Source organism: Dipodomys merriami, unplaced genomic scaffold (genome assembly GCF_024711535.1).
Source record: "Dipodomys merriami isolate MVZ:Mamm:240054 unplaced genomic scaffold, mDipMer1.0.p SCAF_2, whole genome shotgun sequence".
Classification (NCBI taxonomy): domain Eukaryota; kingdom Metazoa; phylum Chordata; class Mammalia; order Rodentia; family Heteromyidae; genus Dipodomys; species Dipodomys merriami.
In genome coordinates this window covers 67,482,126-67,504,112 of record NW_027203381.1, presented here as the reverse complement: position 1 = coordinate 67,504,112, position 21,987 = coordinate 67,482,126, and the positions used below count along the sequence as shown (strand labels likewise).

At 41.4% G+C, this 21,987-nt stretch overlaps 1 protein-coding gene and 1 non-coding gene across 2 annotated transcripts in view; both read left to right on the top strand.

The window, feature by feature from the left end:
* The window catches only part of Lsg1 (large 60S subunit nuclear export GTPase 1), a 42,713-nt gene that overhangs the window by 9,326 nt on the left and 11,400 nt on the right, over positions 1-21,987 (top strand). Inside the window, exons 3-9 of the mRNA XM_070029873.1 lie at positions 531-737; positions 4,330-4,456; positions 6,699-6,819; positions 6,983-7,069; positions 7,550-7,636; positions 16,912-16,972; positions 17,636-17,812. Of these exons, the coding sequence (XP_069885974.1) occupies positions 639-737; positions 4,330-4,456; positions 6,699-6,819; positions 6,983-7,069; positions 7,550-7,636; positions 16,912-16,972; positions 17,636-17,812 (759 nt within the window). The 5' untranslated portion in view covers positions 531-638. The remainder of the gene's footprint in view (positions 1-530; positions 738-4,329; positions 4,457-6,698; positions 6,820-6,982; positions 7,070-7,549; positions 7,637-16,911; positions 16,973-17,635; positions 17,813-21,987) is intronic.
* LOC138832643 (U6 spliceosomal RNA) lies at positions 15,836-15,942 on the top strand. Its single transcript, XR_011373598.1, has one exon. It is a non-coding gene; the product is annotated as a U6 spliceosomal RNA (small nuclear RNA).

Here is a 21,987-nt window from a genome sequence, read left to right as displayed (position 1 = left end):
GACCTTGCTGCAATGTCGTCAAGTTCTGGAAGCTTCCAACTTGCTGTTCGGAACTCCTATCCAGGAGGGGACTTTTCTCCCGTTTTGGCTGGGGAATACTAAACAAACAATAAACAATAAAGATAAATGTATTTGCTGAGCTAGACTTCTGCAAGGACACTTACTGGAACACCAAATTGGCTCGAAAAGCAGTGCCAGGAAGCAGTGCCACCTGCCGCCACAGAAACACAGTTCACCCCTGTCTCGGCCGCCTGTCGACGAAACCAGCGGGGAGGCGGGGTTAGTTCCGTGCGTGTTGAGCGGCCAAGATTTTCCCAGTTCTAGTTTCCTGTCGGTCGCTAAAGACTGGTGGACCAATCCGGAGTGTACCATGATCTCAACCATGCCATCAAATTGAGACGTAGGAACAGCTACAGAAAAGTTGCCCAAATTATGTTTGCATTCCTTTGTTGTCACGCATCTGGAAAAATCTAGATATACAGAAAAGCGTTCTGGACCAAGCCATTCCATTTTCTCCCCCTGAACTTCAGGTCCGAACTACTTGGGCTTACCCAAACGTCACTTCCGGTAGCGAAGCAGTGAAAACCGGAAGCCGCACGCGCTGAGGGGAAGCAGTAGGGGCTGAGGCTGAGTTTGCTATGGGACGGCGGAGAGCGGCCGGTAGCGCGTCGCTGGGCCGGGCCCTTATCCGCCATCAGACCCAGCGGACCCGAAGCCACCGTCACCCTGACTCCTGGGTAAGAAAGACCATGTCATCTTTCCTATTCTGTCTGGTTTTGAGAGACTTGAGTTCCACAGAGTTTGAGGTCAGAAGTCACACTGAAGCTGGGCGCTGGTGGCTCGCTGCTGTCACCTTAGCTACTCAGGAGGCTGAGATCTGAAGGCCGCGGTTCAAAGCCAGCCCGACCAGGAAAGTCCGTGGGACTTATTTCTAATTAACCATCAAAAAGCCGGGAGAGGAGCTGTGGCTTAAGTGGTGGAACGCCAGACTTGAGCAATAAAGCTTACGGACAGTGTTTAGGCCCCGAGTTCAATCCCCAGTCGCCCCTGCGCGTACACACGCACACACACGCACGCACGACAGAGAAATTTTCCAGAAGTGATGTCCTAACAAGGATTTGAAGGAAATTCCTGCCAGGTTGGGAATCATGTCTTCCAAGTGAGAGTGGGGCACCGAACAGAGAGGCTTGAAAGCAGAGCTCAATTGTGAGGAGGAAGCTGGGATGAGGATGTGAGTTATCTTGAAAGCCAGCATGTCTTGAATTCGTTTGATTTTTGCTTTAGAAGCCAGGGCAGTGCTTGGAAGGTTCTCAGCAGGAAAGAGACAAAACTTTCTTTACTATTGATTTGTTACAAAATTTGGTTCTCCGACATGACCTGTTGATTGCCACCAGAAAATAATTCAAATTCCTGCTTCCTTTATTTTTCCTTCTAGTGCTTTAGCTAAGAGAAGGAGTCTTCATTTCTGTGGTGCAACAGACCATAATAGTTCTCTGGGCCTAGGGAAAATTATAATTGAACCCTTGAAAAGAGTGTAAAAACTGGGTACCAGCAGCTCATAATCCTGAAACTGAAATCTGAGTTATCACAGTTCAAAGCTAGCCTGGATAGGAAAGTTCATAAGACATATCTCCAGTAAACCAGCAAAAAACCAGAAGTAGAGTTGTGGTCAAGTGGTAGAACGCTAGCCTTGAGCATAAAAGCTCAAGGAGAGCACCCAGTCCGTGAATTCAGGTCCCAGGACCAGGACACACAAAAGTTGGTAAAGTTTGACTTGTGTTTGTCATTCCAGACACCATGTTTACCATTTATTCCACAAGTTGGAGAACATGTGGGAGAACATGTGCAGTGCTCACTGGTGTTACTCCCCATGTGCCACAGTCATTCTCTCCCCCCCCCCCATTGTGGCTTTGCCCATATGGTCTGCAGAATAAACACACAGTGCTTAACAATATTTATCAAGTCTGAGTTACTGTAGACACTTGACTACTGATCATGCTCACTGATTTTAAGCCGCTTGTTATTAATGTAGCTTTTAAGAAATAGTTGGGAAATTTATTCTAAAGAACTGAATTTTAAGACGGGCGCTGGTGGCTCACGCCTGTAATCCTAGCTACTCAGGAGGCTGAGATCTGAGGATCGCCGTTCAAAGCCAGCCCAGGCAGGAGAGACCGTGAGACTCCTATCTCCAATAAACCACCAGAAAACCGAAAGTGGAGCTCTACGCGCTCGCTTTGAGCTGAAGAGCTGAGGGACAGCGCCCAGGCCCAGAGTTCAAGCCCCACGACCGACCAAAAAAAAAAAGAACTAAATTTTAAGCCTTAAGTTTTGCTGATATATGTCTGTTGGTGCCTGTACTAAGTATAGCTTAGGATGGTGTATTTTGTTTTAGCTTTTTAATAAAGATGATGTACACAGAGGTTTCAGTTACATAAGTCAGGTAAAGAGTACATGTCTTTTTGAACACTGTCACCCTTTCCCTCCCTCTCTTCCAGTTTTTTCTTTTTGTCCCCACCCACAAGTTGTATAATTTATTTTCAACATAGTGTCTAGTGAATACCATTGCTGCATTTGTTCACCTTTTGTCCCTCCACTTCTTTCCTTTTTTTTAGCGGGGAGGGTCCGGTTGTGGGGCCTGAACTCTGGGCCTGGGTGCTGTCCCTCAGCTCTTCAGCTCAAGGCTAGCACTCTACCACTTGAGCCACAGCACCACTTCCGGCTTTTTTTTCTTTTTGCTTATGTGGTGCTGAGGAATCGAACCCAGGGCCTCATGCATGCAAGTCAAGCGCTCTACCACTGAGCCACCTTCCCAGCCCCTGTCCCTCAATTTCTGTGCCCTCCCTTATTCTTCCAAAGACAGATAACTGAGCAAAAAGACAAAAAGAAAATAAATAACAACAAAGAGGGCTGGGAAGGTGGCTCAGTTGTAGAGTGCTTGCCTTGCATGCATAAGGCCCTGGGTTCTATTCCTCAGCACCACATAAGCAGAAAAAGCTGGAAGTGTTTCTGTGACTCAAGTGGTAAGAGTGTTGGCCTTGAGCTGAAATGCTGAGAGACAGCACCCAGGCCCAGAGTTCAGGCCCCACGACTGACAAAACAAAACACAACACAACAAAGAAAAAAACTCTTGTTTCCATTTCCTGGAGTTCATTTCAATAAATATTGTTTTATATGATCAGAGGCACATAGACATTGTGCCTTTGTGTTCCTCCCCTAAGAGAATGGTGTTGTTTTTAACTGGGTTGTGTCTAGAAATCAATTTAGTCATTTACAACTGACATTTTATTTTATTTTCTAAAGTAAGCTAGGATAAGAAATACCTATGTTACCTGTGATAAGGTAACTTTGCCTTAAAATTCCTTTGTTTCCATTTTACTGTGATGATTGGTCCTTACACATTTAATCACTATGTTGTATATCACACATCTTTAGGTCACAATGTAAAATATATTTTTTAAACTTTTTGTGTGTGATTGAGAGTGTGTCTTGCTCACTTTTCTACTTGTATCTGGTGCTCTGCCACTTGAGCCACACCTCCAGTACAGCCTTTTGTTGACTAATTGTAGCTGTAGTCTCAAAGACTTTTCTGCCAGGTTGTCTTTGAATTTCAGTGCTCCAGGTCTCAGACTCCTGAGTAACTAGGATTATAGGCATGAACCACTTGCACCCTGCTTTAAAATGTATTTCTTTCTTTAGTCTCTGTCAAAATTTTTTTATCAACTGGCTGGTAGTCAGCCTGGCTTCAGGTTGTACTTCTACCACTTTGCTTGTGACTATAAGGAATTTGTTAACTATTATTAAAAAACTAACTAAGGGGCTGGGAAGGTGGCTCAGTGGTAGAGCGCTTGCCTTGCATGCTCGAGGCCCTGGGTTCTATTTCTCAGCACCACATAAGCAAAAAGAAAAAAGCCGGAAGTGGTGCTGTGGCTCAAGTGGTAGAGCGCTAGCCTTGAGCTGAAGAGCTGAGGGACAGTGCCCAGGCCCAGAGTTCAGGCCCCATGACCGAACCCCAAAAAAAAAAAAAAATAATAAATAAATAAATAAATAAAAAACTAACTAAGCCTCAGTTTCATAACTAGTAAGACTATGAAATTTACTATAAGATGAAATACAAGACAATTTATTTCAAAAGATTCTGAAAATTAAATTTAATGATGAAAGGAACTATGAGGTAAGCAAGTTCTCATTTAAATAATTATGAGTACAGATTCTAATGCTGCTAAATTCTCCTCAAATGCATAGAATGGTTTAGAAAGGAAGTTTAGAGCCTATTTGGATATCAGAGAAGAAGAGTGCCTTTGTCTTTTACACCCTGAATTTTGTTTATAGTTGCACACAAGTGAACTCAATGATGGCTATGAATGGGGTCGTCTTAATCTTCAGTCAGTGACTGAGCAGAGCTCCCTTGATGACTTTCTTGCCACTGCAGAACTTGCAGGGACAGAGTTTGTAGCTGGTAAGTTGTTTATTGCTGAGTGTATGTGAAACTGGTCACGTTTTCATCTTGCCAACTAGAGACAAAAGGAAGTAGTAGAGCACCTACTTAATGTCAAGTCTCTGAGTTCAAACTCCAATACCACCAAAAAAATGTCTGTAGTAATATTTCCTCAAACCATTTTAGTGTATGTTTATGGCAGAGAGATTAATAAAATTATGAGGGGAGATTGAAAAGGCAACATTTGGTTTGGCAGAATAAGTTAATTAGTTTGATCCCACAGTAGTAAAGACCCTAGAGCTGTGATTCTGACCAATTAATGTACATTTGTGAATATTAGAAGAAAGACTAGGAAGGCTACACATAAAATTGACAACCTCAAAAGCAGCAACTAGAATTTTAGAAGTGAGGAAAAGATTAGAAGTTGGTCAAAGGGAAGGTTTATAATATTGTTGGATTTTTTATTTATTTTTTTTTTGGGGGGGGGTCCGGTCGTGGGGCCTGAACTCTGGGCCTGGGCGCTATCCCTCAGCTCTTCAGCTCAAGGCTAGCGCTCTACCACTTGAGCCACAACGCCACTTCTGGCTTTTTTCTTTTTGCTTATGTGGTGCTGAGGAATCGAACCCAGGGCCTCATGCATGCAAGGCAAGCGCTCTACCACTGAGCCACCTTCCCAGCCCTGTTGGGTTTTTTTTAATAGGGAGACTTACATGGTTGTGTAATTAAGACTTAAATTTTCAAAAGATAAAGTAGTTGGGTGAAGAGCACAGTTTTAATCTAGAAGGAAATGAGAATAGAATGGGATCAAAAGCAGAGCTGGAAAGATTAGATCAGGCAAGAGAAAGCACACAACTTCTCTGAGGCCAGATGGCACACACATGCACCGGTGTGAAAATGAGAAGGTGCAGACCCAACAGCTCCAGTTTTTCTCTTTATAAGATAATGGCAAGATTATCTTCAAGGAGTGGGCAGAAAAGGAATACAGTTGGTAAAGAGCAACAGTTACCATTTAGGGAATGGGAACAATAAGCCAAGCAAATAGAGTTTTCATTCTGTGGGAGGTGCTGAGTGCTTAACTGGAGCCTGGTACATATGCATGGCACATAACTACACTCTTGTGTCATCCTTACCGCAGTGCACACTCACTGCTAGCAACACGAGGGATGGAAAGTTGGAAGCACATAGTGCCGCTGTAGTGAAAAAAGGAATTTGCTGGTTTAGTTAGAAGGTGATGGAATTATGTTCATGTCTTTTTGGCTAAATGGGGAAAGAAGTGAAGCTAGATGGTGGGCAATGGACTGAGATCAAGGGACCAGAGTTTGTGCAGAAGGTGGACAAAACAAAACAGGGATGGGAGATCACCACTGGAAGATGTTAATGTAAAGAAGCACCAAGTAAGGGGCAAGAAGGAGGTATGAGTTGACTGTTGTTGAAGGTGATGACATGAGCCAGAACCATGACTGGGTTTGCTGTAATTCAGGTTACTGGACTAGGAAGGTTCTGTGTACTACTGTAGTCTGATGAGATGAGTAACAAGCTACAGTCTTTGTCTAAGGGGACAAGGAATGTTGCTGAATATATTTGATCATCTGGGCATCTTAGGAGAAGCTTAGCTGGCTTCTCAAGGTCTTGTCTCCAGGGGAGTAACCATTGCCATGGGGACTAGGTGGTACTGTGTGAGATGAGATGGGAAAGGCCAGACATGTAGAGAACTAGAACCTGAGCACAGAGGCCTCTCTAGTTCATATATGTAGGCTTTTTAAAGTAACTCATGAGAGCCAGGCGCTGGTGGCTCACGCCTGTAATCCTAGCTACTGAGGAGGCTGAGATCTGAGGATCGCGGTTCAAAGCCAGCCCGGGCAGGAGAGATCGTGAGACTCCTATTTCCAATAAACCACCAGAAAACCGGAAGTGGCGCTGTAGCTCAAGTGGTAGAGCACTCGCCTTGAGCTGAAGAGCTGAAGGACAGCACCCAGGCCCAGAGTTCAAGCCCCACGACCGACAAAAAAAAAAAAAAGTAACTCATGAGAGCAGTGAGTAAGGGTGAATGTTTATCATCATGTGTAACAGTTACAGCAATGTGGTTGTTCACCTATTCTAACTGGAATCTTCCTTGCCAGCCCATTTGGATTAAAATTATTCTCTGTATGTAACATTAAATACTATCTCAGGCTCTCATATTAATAGTTTTCCAGGTTTATCAAAATGACTCATGTTTTATTTTGCCTCTTAAATAACAGTACTTTTCTTTTTCTGTGAACAGAGAAGCTTAACATTAAGTTTGTGCTCCCTGAGGCTAGAACTGGACTGCTGTCTTTCGAGGAAAGTCAGAGAATTAAGAAACTCCACGAGGAGAACAGGCAGTTCTTGTGTATACCCAGGAGGTGAGTTGAACAAAAGTTTAGGGTATTAAAAGGTATACAGAACCACCGAATAGGAAATTTTAAAGCTGCTGTTCACATTTTTCCTGCATCCTTTTCTCTGTTACCATTATTTTATCCAAATTATCTTTATATATGGCATTTTCTCCTTCTATGATTATTTCAGACCAAATTGGGACAAAAAAACTAGTCCAGAAGAACTCAAACAGGCAGAGAAAGATAACTTCCTGAAATGGAGGCGTCAACTTGTCCGGTGAGTATTTGACTTTAAGAATTTGCCTAGAGGGGCTGGGAAGATGGCTCAGTGGTAGAGCACTTGCCTTGCATGCATGAGGCCCTGGGTTCGATTCCTCAGCACCACATAAGCAAAAAGGAAAAAAAAGCCGGAAGTGGTGCTGTGGCTCAAGTGGTAGAGCGCTAGCCTTGAGCTGAAGAGCTGAGGGACAGCACCCAGGCCCAGAGTTCAGGCCCCACAACCGGACCCCCCTTCCCCCCCCCAAAAAAAAGAAGAATATTTGATCTTGGTGGAGAATGATATGAATACATTTTATTTTTATGTAGACTCAGTATATGAAAGGGCTGGGGGTGTGCAGCTCAGTGGTAGATTGCTCATCTAGTATGTTTGTAAAGCCCTTGGTTTGATCTGACACTATTTTTAATACAATGAATTAGAGCATTTATGCTTTTTTTTTTTTTTTTTGGCAAAGATATAAATTTCTCATTCTAAAGCCAGGCTAGAAGAGGAACAAAAGTTGATGCTGACTCCATTTGAACGCAACTTGGACTTTTGGCGCCAGCTCTGGAGGGTCATTGAGAGAAGGTGAGTAACTCTAGCTTTTGTGAAATATTCATTACACAAAATGTTGTGCTAGGATTAGATTTATCTTTAAGGAAAGAAAACAGAAATCTTCTGCTCACATTTAAATCCTTCCAAGTCTTTCTTTTTTTATTCTGTTGATTCAGGGTCTCAGTATGTAGCCCAGGCCTCAAACTCAATATATAGTCCAGGCTGCTCTCAAACCTAAGATCCTCCTACCTTGGCCTCCTAAGAGCTGGGATTACAGGCATTCCTGGATATTGGTATTGTATTTGAATGTTGATATGCACTCATGGATTCTGAATCAATGAGGGAGTAGTGTTAAGTTACATAAAAGGCTACTGAATAATTTTTTTAAAATATGAGCTAGGTGCTAATGGTTCATACCAGTAATCCTAGCCACTCAGGAAGCTGAGATCTGAGGATTGTGGTTTCAAGCAAGCCCAGGCATGAAAAGTCCACAAGACTCTCCAGTTCACCACAAAAAGGTACCACACACGCACGCACGCACGCACACACACACACACACACACACACACCAGGCATGAAAAGTCCACAAGACTCTCCAGTTCACCACAAAAAGGTACCCCCCCCCCCCCCCCCCCACACACACACACTATATTTCCTTTAAAATACTGTGGTTTATGTTCTGGAGATATAACTTAATAGTAGAATATTTCCAGTACCAAAAAGTAAAAACAATGTTTTGTTATTAAAACATGAGTGTGTTGACAAGTTAGTGAGACTAATGAATGTTTTCTATGAGGTGAATTCTGACACACATGTAGATTCTTGCCTATAAAGATTGTGGGTGTTAATTGGGGGAGTGGATGGGATTTAGCTGTCTACTAATCAAAGTTCTGGGCACTGGGGGCACACAGATACAAGTACAATCCCTGAGCTCAGATAACTCAATTCCTACTAAAAATGAAAAACAGTGTGGTTCCTGCTATATTGCAGGTAAGAATGCAGTGTACTGTGTCATTGTAGAAAAAAGGGCAATTGAAATTTTAGTTTTAAACAGGGTCTTATTATGTACCTTTGAACTTGCTATGTATTATAAACTGGCCTCCAACTTTCAAATATCTTCCATCTGTCTCTGTAAAGTACTGAAATTACAGGCTGGTACCATAACACCTGGATAGTTTTTGTTGTTGTGTGTGTTTGTTTTAATTGGAGAGGATAAGCCTGGAATGTTGGCACACATTTGTAATCTCAGATTATTTTGATAAATTGAAAATAGGATATTTTTGTTCTTTTCCATGTAACACAGAATTCTGATTGTTAGAAGCTGATCAGCTCTCTTAATCTCATTTCTTTGATGTAATTAGAAGATCTTTTTCTTTTCCCTCAAAGAATTCTGAACTATTTTCCTTATATTTAAATAATTCTTTCAAAAAGGAAGTTGGTCCACACAATCCTCAAACCTACAGTCTCTCTGCCTTTGCTTCCTGAGTGCTGGGGACCTTTAAAATGATGCTTTTTGCCAGGTGCAATGGTTCCTATCTGTAATTCCATCTACACCAGAGGCAGAATCAGGAGCATTGAGATTCAAAGTTGGTCCTGGGCAAAAATGTAAAACCCTACCTGAAAAATAAGCCAAAAGGATTAGGGGTTTAACTCAAGAGGTGGGGTACCTACCTAGTATGTTTGAGGCTTTGAATTCAAATCCCAGAACCACAAAGAAGAAAAAAAAATGATACTTCTTAACAAGGAACTTTCAGGCTGAATTCTTTGAAATCCATAAAATGTACTTATTAAATAAGAACATTAGGAAACAGGATGTTTTAGTTGGGATTCTCAGGAAAACATCACACTTAACATCGTTAGCAAGAAAACAGGTCTTGAATTAAACTTGTAAGATAACTTATGTTTCTTTTAAGGGTGATAAAAAAATGTTCTGGAATTAGATAGTGATGAGGGTTGCGCAAATTTGTCAGTCTACTTAAAACCATTGGATTGCTCACCTTAAAGGAGGTGAATTTTAGGAGGTGAGATATGTCTCCGTCTTTTTCAAAAAGTTACTCACAGGCAGCACACTTCCCTGTTCTCCAGAAACAGGGGGAGAGCTGTTGGGCTGGAATGTGGGGTTATCGGCAACAGGGTGACAACGAGAACACCTTGCTGTGATTGCAGGTTTCGTTTAGGCCCTCTTACTATTTGGCTTGAGTGGAGCTTGGCAGCCCAGTGTCACTCTCCTGGGAGTTCTGCCCAGCCCAGTGGACTCAGCAGCTGCTGGCAGCCTGTCTTGTTTCCAAGGAGAATGGCACCGTGCTCAGCACCACACTCCTCCCTGTGAGAGAAGGCCCACCCACATACTTAGTTTTGCTCTTGTTTCACAATTTTTTGTACTTCCTAGGTTGCTCTATTCCTTTTCTATTTATTCTCTGGTTTCTGATTTTTCTTTAAGAGACTTCCTCAAATACCTAGTGATGTTTGTTGGTTCATTTAATAATGATTGGCAAGCCTGTCCATTTGGGTGGAGTTTGTCAACTGGTGAACCTTTCTATTGGGAGGCTAGGTAGGCATCAGTTATATTTGGTTGGAATGCAATATATTAGTATTTGCAGGGCCAGTCAGATTTTTTTTTTGGGGGGGGGGGTCCGGTCATGGGGCCTGAACTCTGGGCCTGGGCGCTGTCCCTCAGTTCTTCAGCTCAAGGCTAGCACTCTACCACTTGAGCCACAGTGCCACTTCCGGCTTTTTTCTTTTTGCTTATGTGGTGCTGAGGAATGGAACCCAGGGCCTCTGGCATGCAAGGCATGCGCTCTACCACTGAGCCACCTACCCAGCCCGGCCAGTCAGATTTTTAAAGCAAAGAATGACCTCTTGGGAATGGCAAAAGCAGAGTGGGAGCTGAGCATCTTCCCAGTGTAGTAGGGAAGCTTATGTTTAATCCCTGTTCTCTTCTCCATCTTCTCCAGTGCCTGAGGTCTCAGTTGTAAAGCCTCTTAGGTTCTTATTCTCCATAATAAATCCACCCTCTGCTGTTGGGGTGGAGGAATGGGAAATGTTAGGTGGGTTGTGATTGCATGGCAGAATGGAACAGCAGAGCCAGTATGGAGCTCACTACTCATATTTCAGTCCTGTGCCTCACTTGTGCTTAGGTGAAGCTGAGTCTGCTGATTCTGAGCTTGCTCGGGCTCTGCAGCATGACCAGGCTTGTTTCTTACTGGCTTAATGTGTCTAGGTTTTTGGTGGATTTTTTTTTTGTTTGTTTTTGTTCTTACTTTTTTGTGCCAACCTGGGCACACAAATCCAAGAGATTGTAATCTCTAATTACAATTAACCAGCAGAAAGCCAAAACTGGAGGCATGGCTTGTGTGATGAAGTCCCACTTGTGAGCAGAAAAAGCTGAGCAAGAATATGAGGCCCCTGAGTTCATTTCCCAGTACTGGCTCAAAAATCCTAGTCCTATGAGTCAATAAAAGATTTAAAATCAATCTCCTTCCTCCATGAGTCACTGAGTGTTAAAAGTAAAACCTTGGGGCTGGGAAGGTGGCTCAGTGGTAGAGTGCTTGTCTTGCATGTATGAAGCCCTGGGCTCTATTCCTCAGCACCACATAAGCAGAAAAAGCTGGAAGTGTTTCTGTGGCTCAAGTGGTAGAGCACAAGCCTTGAGCTGAAGGAAGAAGAATTCAGGCCCCATGACCAACAACAAAAGTAAACCTTGTCCATAAAGGGTAGCTGTGACCTAACCATTATATTTCAAATAGAAGAAAGATGGATACAGGTTGCCATCTTTATTAGAGCTACCAACCTAGTGTGATATTTTTGTGGATGGCAAGTATATTCAGTGTATTTAATCTACAGACTGTTCAATTCCTTACTGTTTTATGGTTCCTTTATAGCTCCTTTTAACTATCCATGTAAGAAACATTTTTTATCTCTGTGGGTAATTTTGTTGTTGTTGTTGTTTGGGTTTTTTTGTTTTGTTCTGTTTTTGTTGTTATTGTTGTTTTTGTTTTTGAGGGAGTTGGTGGGCATGTGTCAGTACTGGGACTTGAACTAAGCATGGGTGGTGTCCCTTGACTTTTTCTTTCAAGGCTGGTACTCTACCACTTGAGCCACAGCTCCACTTCCAACCTTAACTCTGTCCCAACATTTCTGGATATGTTCCACCTAACACTAACCTCTTAAGTTTTTAAGAGGTTAAACTCTTAAGAGTTTAAACTCTTTTTACTGTTAAGTCTTGCTTTGGGCCTATTGTGAACATTTCAGGACCAGGGGAAGAAATAGGTAGCTGTCTGCAGCTGCCCCAGGCCCCAGACTGGCCTGTCCCTCTTGGGGACAGGGCATTGAGTCTGATTAGTTTATAGTCAGTCTGCAGCTAAAATTTCTCTATAGGGGGTTTGCCCCTAAATCTCCAGGCCAACTAACCAGACAGAAGCACACGCACAAAGGAAATAGGCATTCTATGCCAAGGATCCCATCCAGATTCCCAGATCCAGCTAAGTAATAGAGGTTCCACACCTCTCCCTGGAGTTGTTCTTTGTGTCTTTCCCTCAGATAAAGGGAGGAGGAATTAATCCACATCAGCTCTATGTTAAGGCACCAAGACAGCTTGGATTCCAATAACCTTAAGAAGATTGTAATGTAGCCTGGCCCTTGGCTAGGAACAAGAAAAAAGGCCTGAAGATGGGAATCTAAGTTGAAACACCCTTTTTGGGGAAAAAAAAAAAAAAGGGAAAGAGGAAACATCCTAGATGGCTTTAGCTCTTAGCAAAAAATCTTTACCATGCTGGAGATATCTAAATTAGTGATATGTAATTATCTTTAAAAAATCATAAAATCTCAGTTTTATTTTTGCAAGGAACAATACTAATAAAACACTCATTTCTCTAGCTCGATGTAGTGTGTCAGATTCTAAGCCAATTGCAACTACAAGACTCTTATTGAAGGAATGAAGGTCCTTCACTTTAAAGTGTGGAGCCTTACTCCAGCATCTATAGGATGCTGGGCCTTTACAAAAGGTAAAATCGTCTAGGCCAATTTCTAACTCCAGGGGAACTAACTTCTGACCCTAAAAAAAGAAAGCCCTGGCCTGCGAATGTGACTTAGTGGTAGAGTGCTTGCCTAGCATGCATGAAGCCCTGGGTTCAATTCCTCAATACCACATACACAGAAAAAGCCAGAAGTGGTGTTGTGGCTCAAGTGGTAGAGTGCTAGCCTTGAGTAAAAGAAGCTCAAGGACAGCACCCAGGCCCTGAGTTCAAGCCCCAGGACTGGCAAAAAAAAGAAAAGAAAAAGAAAAGAAAGACTTCTTGATATTAGTGCCTCAAAGAAGCAATTCAAAATTTAGCTGGAAATGTCTAGATTCTATAGGATTTGAATCCCTGTCTTTGATGGTAATAACAAAGCCCCTTTCAGAGATGACCAAGACCTGATTGTAAACACCCTAGATAAACTAGTAAAAAAATAAAAGTCCTCTCAAACTTAGAAGTTTATTGGTATCTGCCCTAGCCCTGAAAAACTCCGGATTGAGATACATGTTACTATATGTAACTAAAAGTCAGGACATGGCATTAAAAGTTCTTTATCTTAGAACATCTACAACTATGGTTTACTTTTTTTTTTTTTTGTCAGTCATGGGACTTGAACTCTGGGCATGAATGTTGTCCCTCAGCTCTTCAGCTCAAGGCTAGTGCTCTACCACTTGAGCCACTGCACCACTTCTGGTTTTCTGAGTGGTTTATTGGAAATAAGAGTCTCATGGAGTGGGTGCCGGTGGCTCACGCCTATAATACTAGCTACTCAGGAGGCTGATATCTGAGGATTGTGGTTCAAAGCCAGCCCAGGCAGCAAAGTCTGTGAGATTCTATCTCCAACAAACCACTAGAAAACCAGAAGTGGCGCTGTGGCTCAAGTGGTAGAGCACTTGCCTTGAGGTGAAGAACACGGGGACAGCGCCCAAGCCCAGAGTTCAAGCCCCACGACCGACCAAAAAAAAAAAAAAAAAAAAGAATCTCACGGACTTTTCTGCCAGGCTGGCTTTGAACCGATATCCTCATATCTCAGCCTCCTAAGTAGCTAGGATTACAGGTGTGAGCTACCAGCACCGAGCTATATGGCTTACTTTTTAAAACTATCAGATGCTGTCACATTTGCATTTGCATTTCAGATAAAACCTATTTTTCTTAAGTTCTTAGAACAGAAGCAGCTAGATTCATTAGGAGTTTAAAATCTTATTTCTGCCAGCACTGGTTGTTCACAGCTATAATCCTAACTACTGAGGAGGCTGATGGCTAGGAATCTTGGTGCAAAGCCAGCGAGGCAGGGAAAGTCCATGGGACTCTTCAGTTAGCCAGCAAAAAGCTGAAGTGGAGTGAAAAAGCTAAGGGACAACTGTCCTGGCCCTGAGTTCAAACCTCTGCACCATCAAAAAAGGAGTGAGGGGAGAAAGCATGCGGAGAGAAAATGAGAGAAAGGAAATGCAAGGAAAAGAAAGCAGAGCTCTATGGTGCTTTTGTGACAGTACTAAATCTCATTAATAATAGTATAGGGAATGAAGGAGGAGGAATGAGTAAACTTCCTCCTTCCTTCTTTCTCCTTATCCATCCCTGCGTAGGTTCCTTCCTCTGATGTTGAATCTGGGAGAGGAGACAGAAAGGTTCTACCATGGCTAACAGAGAATTAGAGAAACATTCCAAAGCTACACACCTTCCATACCTTGCAAGATTCAGCTCCTGACTTAGACTCATCAATTTCTAGCATGGAAGAGGGCTTCCCTCTGCTTCCCAGTTTCCATGCAAAATCTCATGAGATCCACTTATGAAAAACATTTCAAGATGTCTCACAAAAAAGGATAGTAAGGTAAAAGTTATAAACGAGGATTTATTTTAGTATAACAGGATTTAAGTAGGAAGAAACAAAAAGAGAAATATTTCCTGCCCCCCATGCAGGAAATGAGAATTAAAGACTCCCCTTTATATATTTTTTATGCCTCTAAATTAGAATTGACTTCCCCAGAGTCAGTCTGTACTTGTTGAAACCTCTAGCTTCAATTAGATTGCAATATTACTTGTGCTGTAATTTTTATTACACATCTCTTTTTTAAATAACAGTTTTTAAACAGAATATGTTTCTAATTCAAGGAATATAGTTTTAATCACGTGGGGATAGAGTTACATAAATATATTAATAAATTGACTACTTCCATATCTTTAACAGGAAATATTTATTGGTTACTTCTCTATACCAGATGTCTCCTGTTTGCTAACAGGCTGTCTAAGCCATCTGCCTCTTTAATTTCAGTATAGTTATCAGAAAAGATACGATGTGTCACATGTCATTGAAATGCAGGAAAGTGCTGAGGCCCTGGTGGCAGAACAGGGTAATCCAATGAAATCAAGCACTAATATTAAGTTGCCTAAATGTTTTCTGTTACGCAGTGGCACTTGGTATCCTAAACCAGCATGTGAAACAAACTAGTCTGAAATGTCCTTTTTTTTTCCTTATTTTTTCTTTTTTGCCATTCCTGGGGCTTAAACTCTGGCCTAGGTGCTGTCCTCGAGCTCCTTTTTGTTTAAGGCTAGTGCTCTTCCACTTGAGCCACAGCACAACTTCCAGCTTTTTCTGTGATTAATTGGAGAAGAGTCTCATGGGCTTTCCTGCCCAGGCTGCCTTCAAAAATGATCCTCAGATCTCAACTTGCTGAGTAGCTAGGATTACAGGCATGAGTCACCAGTGCCCTCCTGAAATGTCTTTTCTTACTGGTGTTTTAAAGCTGTTGACTTCCTTCTGCATGTTTGGTTGATAGACATAGTGTTTGTGGACCTTGTGATTCTGGCCTATCCAGCTTTCTTGATTTTTTTTTTTTTGTAATCATTCAGCTTAATTCTGTTTGAAAGTGAGATATTGCCCTGAAGGAAATATTGGACCAGCTTAATTTAGAGAACTTAAAAACCATTAATCCAAAAATTAGTAACTCTGAACATGGGTTATATATGTTGGTGGTTTGGTGGTGGTTGTGTTTTTTTTCTTTTTCTGCTTCTTGGGGACAAGGCACAGAGAGTGCAGCCAAAAGGGAGGGAAGAAGGGTGAGCAGATGTAATCATAGTATACACTGGGGGAAAGCAAAGGAAAGGGTGGTATTGTCCGAAAAAGAAATGTACTCATTACCTGTATTGTAAAATGGTAACCTCTCTATACAGCACCTTAATAATAACAATAAAATTATATATTTTTAAAGATTAGCAACTTGTGCTTCCTTCAGCAGCACATATACTGAAATTGGAATGATACAGACAAGATTAGCTGGCTCCCTGCTCAAGGATGACACATAGATTCATGAAGCAGTGCAGAGAGGGCCCCAGGCATGCCCCAGAAGCCCATTCCCCCACCCCCGTAAGAGATTTGGGTGTTGAAAAAAATTAGCAACTCTGAGTTCCTCTGAATCATAAGATTATGCTAGAATTTTAACCATGTTGAAGAAAATGTGCTTTGAACATTGGTAACCCTACCCTGAGTGGTAACCTTGATCCTTGGTGTTGAGTATAGCTGCAAAGAATTACCTCAGGAAAGGATTGGTTAGCCCAGTCAGGATTCTTAGCATTTGAGGAGACTGCTACAGGGTGGTGAGACTCCAGTTTCTGTCTTTCCAGTGACTATCACAGGTGGGCCTTGTAAGGGACTCTAGGGGTGGGTGCCATTGTTGCAGCATGATCTTATTCTTGGGTGTGATAGAAGAAATTGAGCTCATCATTTGTGCTTCAATGTGGCATCTTAAGCTGATGCTTTGCTGCCTTGTGTTTTTGCCATTTAAACATTCTCCAAACTGTTTGCTAGGGATCATTGCTCTTTCTTGACAGTCCTAGTTTGAATAAGATACTGGCATCTGTAGTGACAGCTGTCAGCCAGTGATTTGTTAATTTTCTTTTGAGGCCTTAGTGAATGAAGGCTGGGTAATGAACACTTAGTAGACTTACTTTGCAATGAGGTATTTGTAATCTTTCACCCCACAAAAAGCGGGTAATAGAAGCTATAAAGGAAGTTTTATTAGTAACATGACAACAGGATCCTTCTAGACTGTATATGTTACAATTAAGAGCATGACCTCTGGTCTAGACCAGCTGGGTCCCTGTATAACTCCCACACTTTGGGCTGCTTATATAATTGCTCTAAGCCTCAATTTCCTTGTATATTAACTGAGAATAATTGTACATTAAAAAGTCAAGTGCTAGCTTAGTGTTTGAGTATTTGCCACTGTCACCTTTGGTATATGCTAACTGATCTCATTTACTTTAGAGTCACTGGATTCTCTCACTTTTTCCCCCCAGTGATATTGTGGTCCAGATAGTAGATGCTCGAAACCCTCTCCTGTTTAGATGTGAGGATTTGGTAAGTAACATTTGATTTCTGACTTCAGAGTAGAGGGGAGAACAGCACCCGTTACTGCAGTAACTATAGACAAGCATTCTGTCTTCTCTTGCTTTGTTTAACTAGGCCTGCTTCCTCTCCAAGGTCAGAGGCTTACATAATAACACTGTTTACACAGATGTTTTCTCCAACAGTTGTTTCCATCTGCAGAAAGGCACAAATACTTGCACGGGCTTCCTACACTTTCGTTTACAGGCCACTTTATTAATACACATTTGCTGATTTATAATTTTTCAAGAGGCACCAATTAAATAGCATTTAGCTTGTTTTAAATTATTTAGGCACTTTGTTTTTAGTCTATCTCATTATTTCTTCCCCTATTTTACATATTACTCCTATGGATGTTTTACAAAAGATCTAAGTTTATAAAACACCACTGGATAACACTACATGTAAGGATGAACATAATTTTTAAATTGATGAGTAACAGAAATCTTAATGATGAAAGCTCTTGTCAAAGCTTACTGAAAGGATTAATTAGTAGAATGTACCAAGAGTTTTAATCTTTAAATTAAAAAAAATTTAAAACTGAGAGCAATAAAAACTTTTGTTAGAGATATCAGTGTTATTTCCCCAATTTTTTGCTTGTTGGAAGAGAACCTTCTAAATGTCTGTCCTGCCTAGGAATGTTATGTGAAAGAGATTGATGCCAATAAGGAGAACGTAATTCTGATAAACAAAGCAGACTTGTTGACTGAGGAGCAGCGCAGTGCCTGGGCCACATACTTTGAGAAGGAAAATGTGAAGATTATCTTCTGGTCAGCTTTGGCAGAATCCATTGAACTGAATGCTCCCTCCAAGGTACCTCTGGGGGGCTTTTTCAGGGTGGGGTTCAGAAAAGATTTTAATTTCTGATTAGTGTGCTTCAGTTGTGTGTTCTTTTTTCTTACTGCAGATTTGTGGGAATTAGTTTTGGTTTTGTTTGCAGTTGTTTATTTGTTTTTTTTGGTGAGTGGAGAAAGTCCTATTACTATGAAAAGTTCCTTTCTTCAAGTAGTCCATTCCTAATGTTATGACTGGTACTTTAACCTTTGGGGGAAGGGGCAGGAAGTTTTGCAGGAACTTTCAGAATGACCTTCTATTGCTTTTAAGAGAAGTCAGAACAAAAGGGTATAACAGAAGGAAGTGGTGACCTGTTTAGGTTTATTTTTATACCAGGGTTTTTGAACTTGGCCTCCTAGTTATTTGGCTGGTGCTCTATGTCACAAGCCATATCTCTAGCCCAGCTTTTTGTTGTTTGTTTATTTTTTGGAGATGGAGTTATTCCTTAAAGACTTTTCTGCTTGGGCTGGCTTCAAACTGTGGTTCGCTGGATCTCAGCCTCCTGAGTAGCTAGGATTATGAGCCACTAGTACCAGCTTTACTTTTTTTTAATACAAAGGAACTAGCTCTACATTGAGATATATACTATGTTATGTCCTTTATCTTTTCACCCAAATTCTACCAAAATGGCTTGAGTTTTGAAAAGAAACTGGTAATGGAATGAATCTTAGGTCTAGAAAAGACTCAAAAGTAGTAATTTTTTCCTTGTCTTCTTTCCTTTTTCCCATTCTCTATGGAACATTAGTTCACTGTTTAGTAGGTCCCAAGATGGATTCTGTGCATGCACCCTCCCCTGTGTGAACTTGCAATATAAGCTCTAAACTCCAGCTCACTCTATTCCACCGCTTCCCTGTCAGACACTTACAGTACCTTTCTGTGTCTGTGACTGCTTTGAGCAAGGGATATGAATCAATGATAGAGGGCTTTGCCAGCATGCACAAGGCCTTGGCTTTCCAGCCAGCATGGCAAAGAGAGAGAGAGACAGGCAGACACACACACGCACACACACACACACACACACGCGCGCGCGCGCGCGCGCGCGCGCGCGCACACTCACTCACGCACGCACGCACGCACGCACGCACGCGCATGCGCTCTCTGTGATTGATTTAAATGACAAAGCCCTTAAGGCCAAGTAACTCACTGTTACTTATCTCTCAATTCAGAAAGTTCTCTTCGGTGAGGCTAACGTAGTGCCCCATAGGATCTTTGAGCTGAAAACTTGTCTTTTGTCCTCATGGCACCCTCTTTTACCAGACTACATTTTCTGCTGTCAAATTCCTCACAGACATCGTTTCCAGTACTCTCATCTTTAGTGACTGTTTGTGTCAGGATTGTGATTTAAATTGGCAGTTCCTACTTGAATACATTACAACTAGTATTGTTTGCCTCGGGCTTCCCTGGAGATTGAAATTTCTAGCAAACATGATATTCCAATTAATTCAGACCTTCTGTTAATTCATCCCCATTCATCTCTGTTGTCTCATTTAAGCAAGAAAAACCAAATCCTTCAAATACTTAAAAATGAAAGCTTATTAGCAGACTACATTCTATTTTTACTTGTGGAGAAATTTGTGTTTTTTGTTTTTATGTCAACTTGGGATAGTAAAATTAATGAATTGGGACCCAAATAGAGTTTTTTAATGTAAATTGGTTTTTCTCTCCTTGTACTGAGTTATCTGTGCATTTTATGTGCATTCTATATTTTCTCCTAAGTCACTAATATTAGGTTGAACACAGAAACAGAGATAGGAGATCTTAGACTTTTTGTGGACTTGCAGACACCCTGAAGCCATATAAATATATTCGCAAAAAGAAACAAAAACTAGCCAATAAAAATAAAACTTTATTCTTTCGCAGACACCGTTGCTATAAATACATATCATTGTAATCATTTAATGGTCTCAGCAGTAATATAGGTATTTACTGTCCTCAGGCAGTAGGGCACCAATTTGCCATCTTAACCATTGTTTCTTTTGTTTAAAGATAATCATGGAGGGGGAGGGGGGAGGCTGGGAAGGGAGGTGAAGGGTAAACAAAGGAGGAGGCTGCAATGCTTGGTAAGAAATGTATGCATTATCCTGCCAATGTAATTGTAACCCCTCTGTACAGTATGTTCTCAAATAAAATAAAATAAAATTAAAAAAAAAAAAAGATAATCATGGAAGTTAATGTCTTAAAGAAGTGTTTAAAGGATTGGCCCTGGTGGTTCACCCCTATAATCCTGACTGCTAAGAAGACAACTCTGAGGATGGTTGTTCAAAGCCATCCCAGGCAGACAAATCTGAGACTCCTATCTCCGGTTAACCAGCAAAAAGCTTGAGGCAACTGGTAGCACACCGCCATGAATGAAAAGGCTAAAGGCTGAGCAAGAGCTTGAAGCCTTGATTTCAAACCCCAGTACTACAAACAATGTGTGAAATAAATTTGTATACCTCATTGTTCTGTCCTATAAACTAAGCCAACAATCCTGTCAAAATGGAAAAAGGATCCATTCCTATATCCTTGACCAACTGGCAGACTCTATGAGGAAATGGTTCCCTAGAGTGCCCTGGTTGCCTCCAGTTGCAGTCTTATATTTAGGCTCCCCAGCTAAGATGAGTGTCAGTCTCTTGTTAATAGTGGTTGGCTTATGGAAGATACTTTTTTCTTCCTTGTAGAAGGCATCATTTGCTTTTTTTTGGAATATATAATGTTCTCTGTGATTTCTCAGATTGTGATTTCATACATACAGCCATATCTAGGTATCAAGCATAAGCTTACTAAAAATAGCTTCATGTTTTTTGTTTCTTTGCCTATGTAAGAATTATCTTCTTCCTCTACAGTTGTTGCCCACTTCCTTGTTTTCAAATATGTAGCTTTTTTAGTCAAATACCTGTTTCTCTTGGTTAGCTGTTAAATTGCGATGTCCTCAAAGGCTTGACTTTCTTTTTTTATGTTTAACTTTTAACTACTGCAAAATCCTTTGTTGTTAGAATTTTTATTCAGTTGAACTGCTTCTAACTATAACCATGTTTCTACTAAATATTCATGTTCATCTCCCATTCTTATTTTTATTGCTTTTTTTTTTCTTCACCTATCCTGGGACTTAATCTCAGGGCCTGGGTGCTGTCCCTGAGCCTCTTTTTACTCAAGGCTAGCACTCTACCATTTGAACCAGTGTCACTTCTAGCTTTTTTGAGTAGTTTATTGGAGATAAGAGTCTCACAGACTTTCCTGGCTAGGCTAGCTTTGAACCACATTCCTTAAATCTTAGCCCCCTGAGAAACTAGAATTACAGATGTGAGCCACCAATGCCTGGCTTATAGCTTCTTTTATACTTGAAGTTATTCAGAAAAGCTCACAGTGAGGATACACTGACTTCTTTATACTAATTGCTAATTTGTCGTCAAATTTCTGGTTCTTTTGTAAGGCAGATTTCTTCTTGGATTGCAGGTATAATCATGAAGTCACACTTATTCTCTTGATGTTTGTATCTCATCTGTTTTATCTTTGTTGTTAAGAAGTAGTGAGACTGAATAGGGTGTGATGGTGCCACACCTGTAATCCCAACTCTGGAGGCTGAGGCAGAAGGATTGAGAAGTCAGTGCCAAACTGGGTACATGATGAGACTTGGTCTCTAAACAAAATTGTGACACTATAAACTTCCCTATTTTTGTTTGGTCAGCTGTAGAGATTCACATGAATTAAGAACTCAGGAGTAGTAGTAAGTGTTGCCTTTCTCTTTTCTAATAAAGTCTTCCTAGGTAAATACTTACCACATCTGGCGTGGAGTTTTAATGCTCCTCTATTTCACACACTAGGATCTGTGCTCCATGGTGGTGCTTTTTGGTTTGCTAAAGGCAATTATAAAAGCGTAACAGGATTGGGATTAGGGCTCAAAGGTAGACTGCTCACCTAACATGTGCAGGCCCTGGGCTCTATCCCTGGTGCCAAAAGGGAAACAATTATGAAGTGCAGATTGGAGGTGTGCTGCTTACAAGGACAGCACTGAGATAGTTTGGCTCTGTGTCCTTGTACTGAACAGCTACTTTACCTCCTTCTCCTCATGGTCACCCTTTTCAGTCATCAGCATAACCTTTTCTGTCCTCTATCCATCTTCCATAGCTACATTGAGTGTTTTCACCAAATATGTTTGCTAAAAGGCAAAGTGA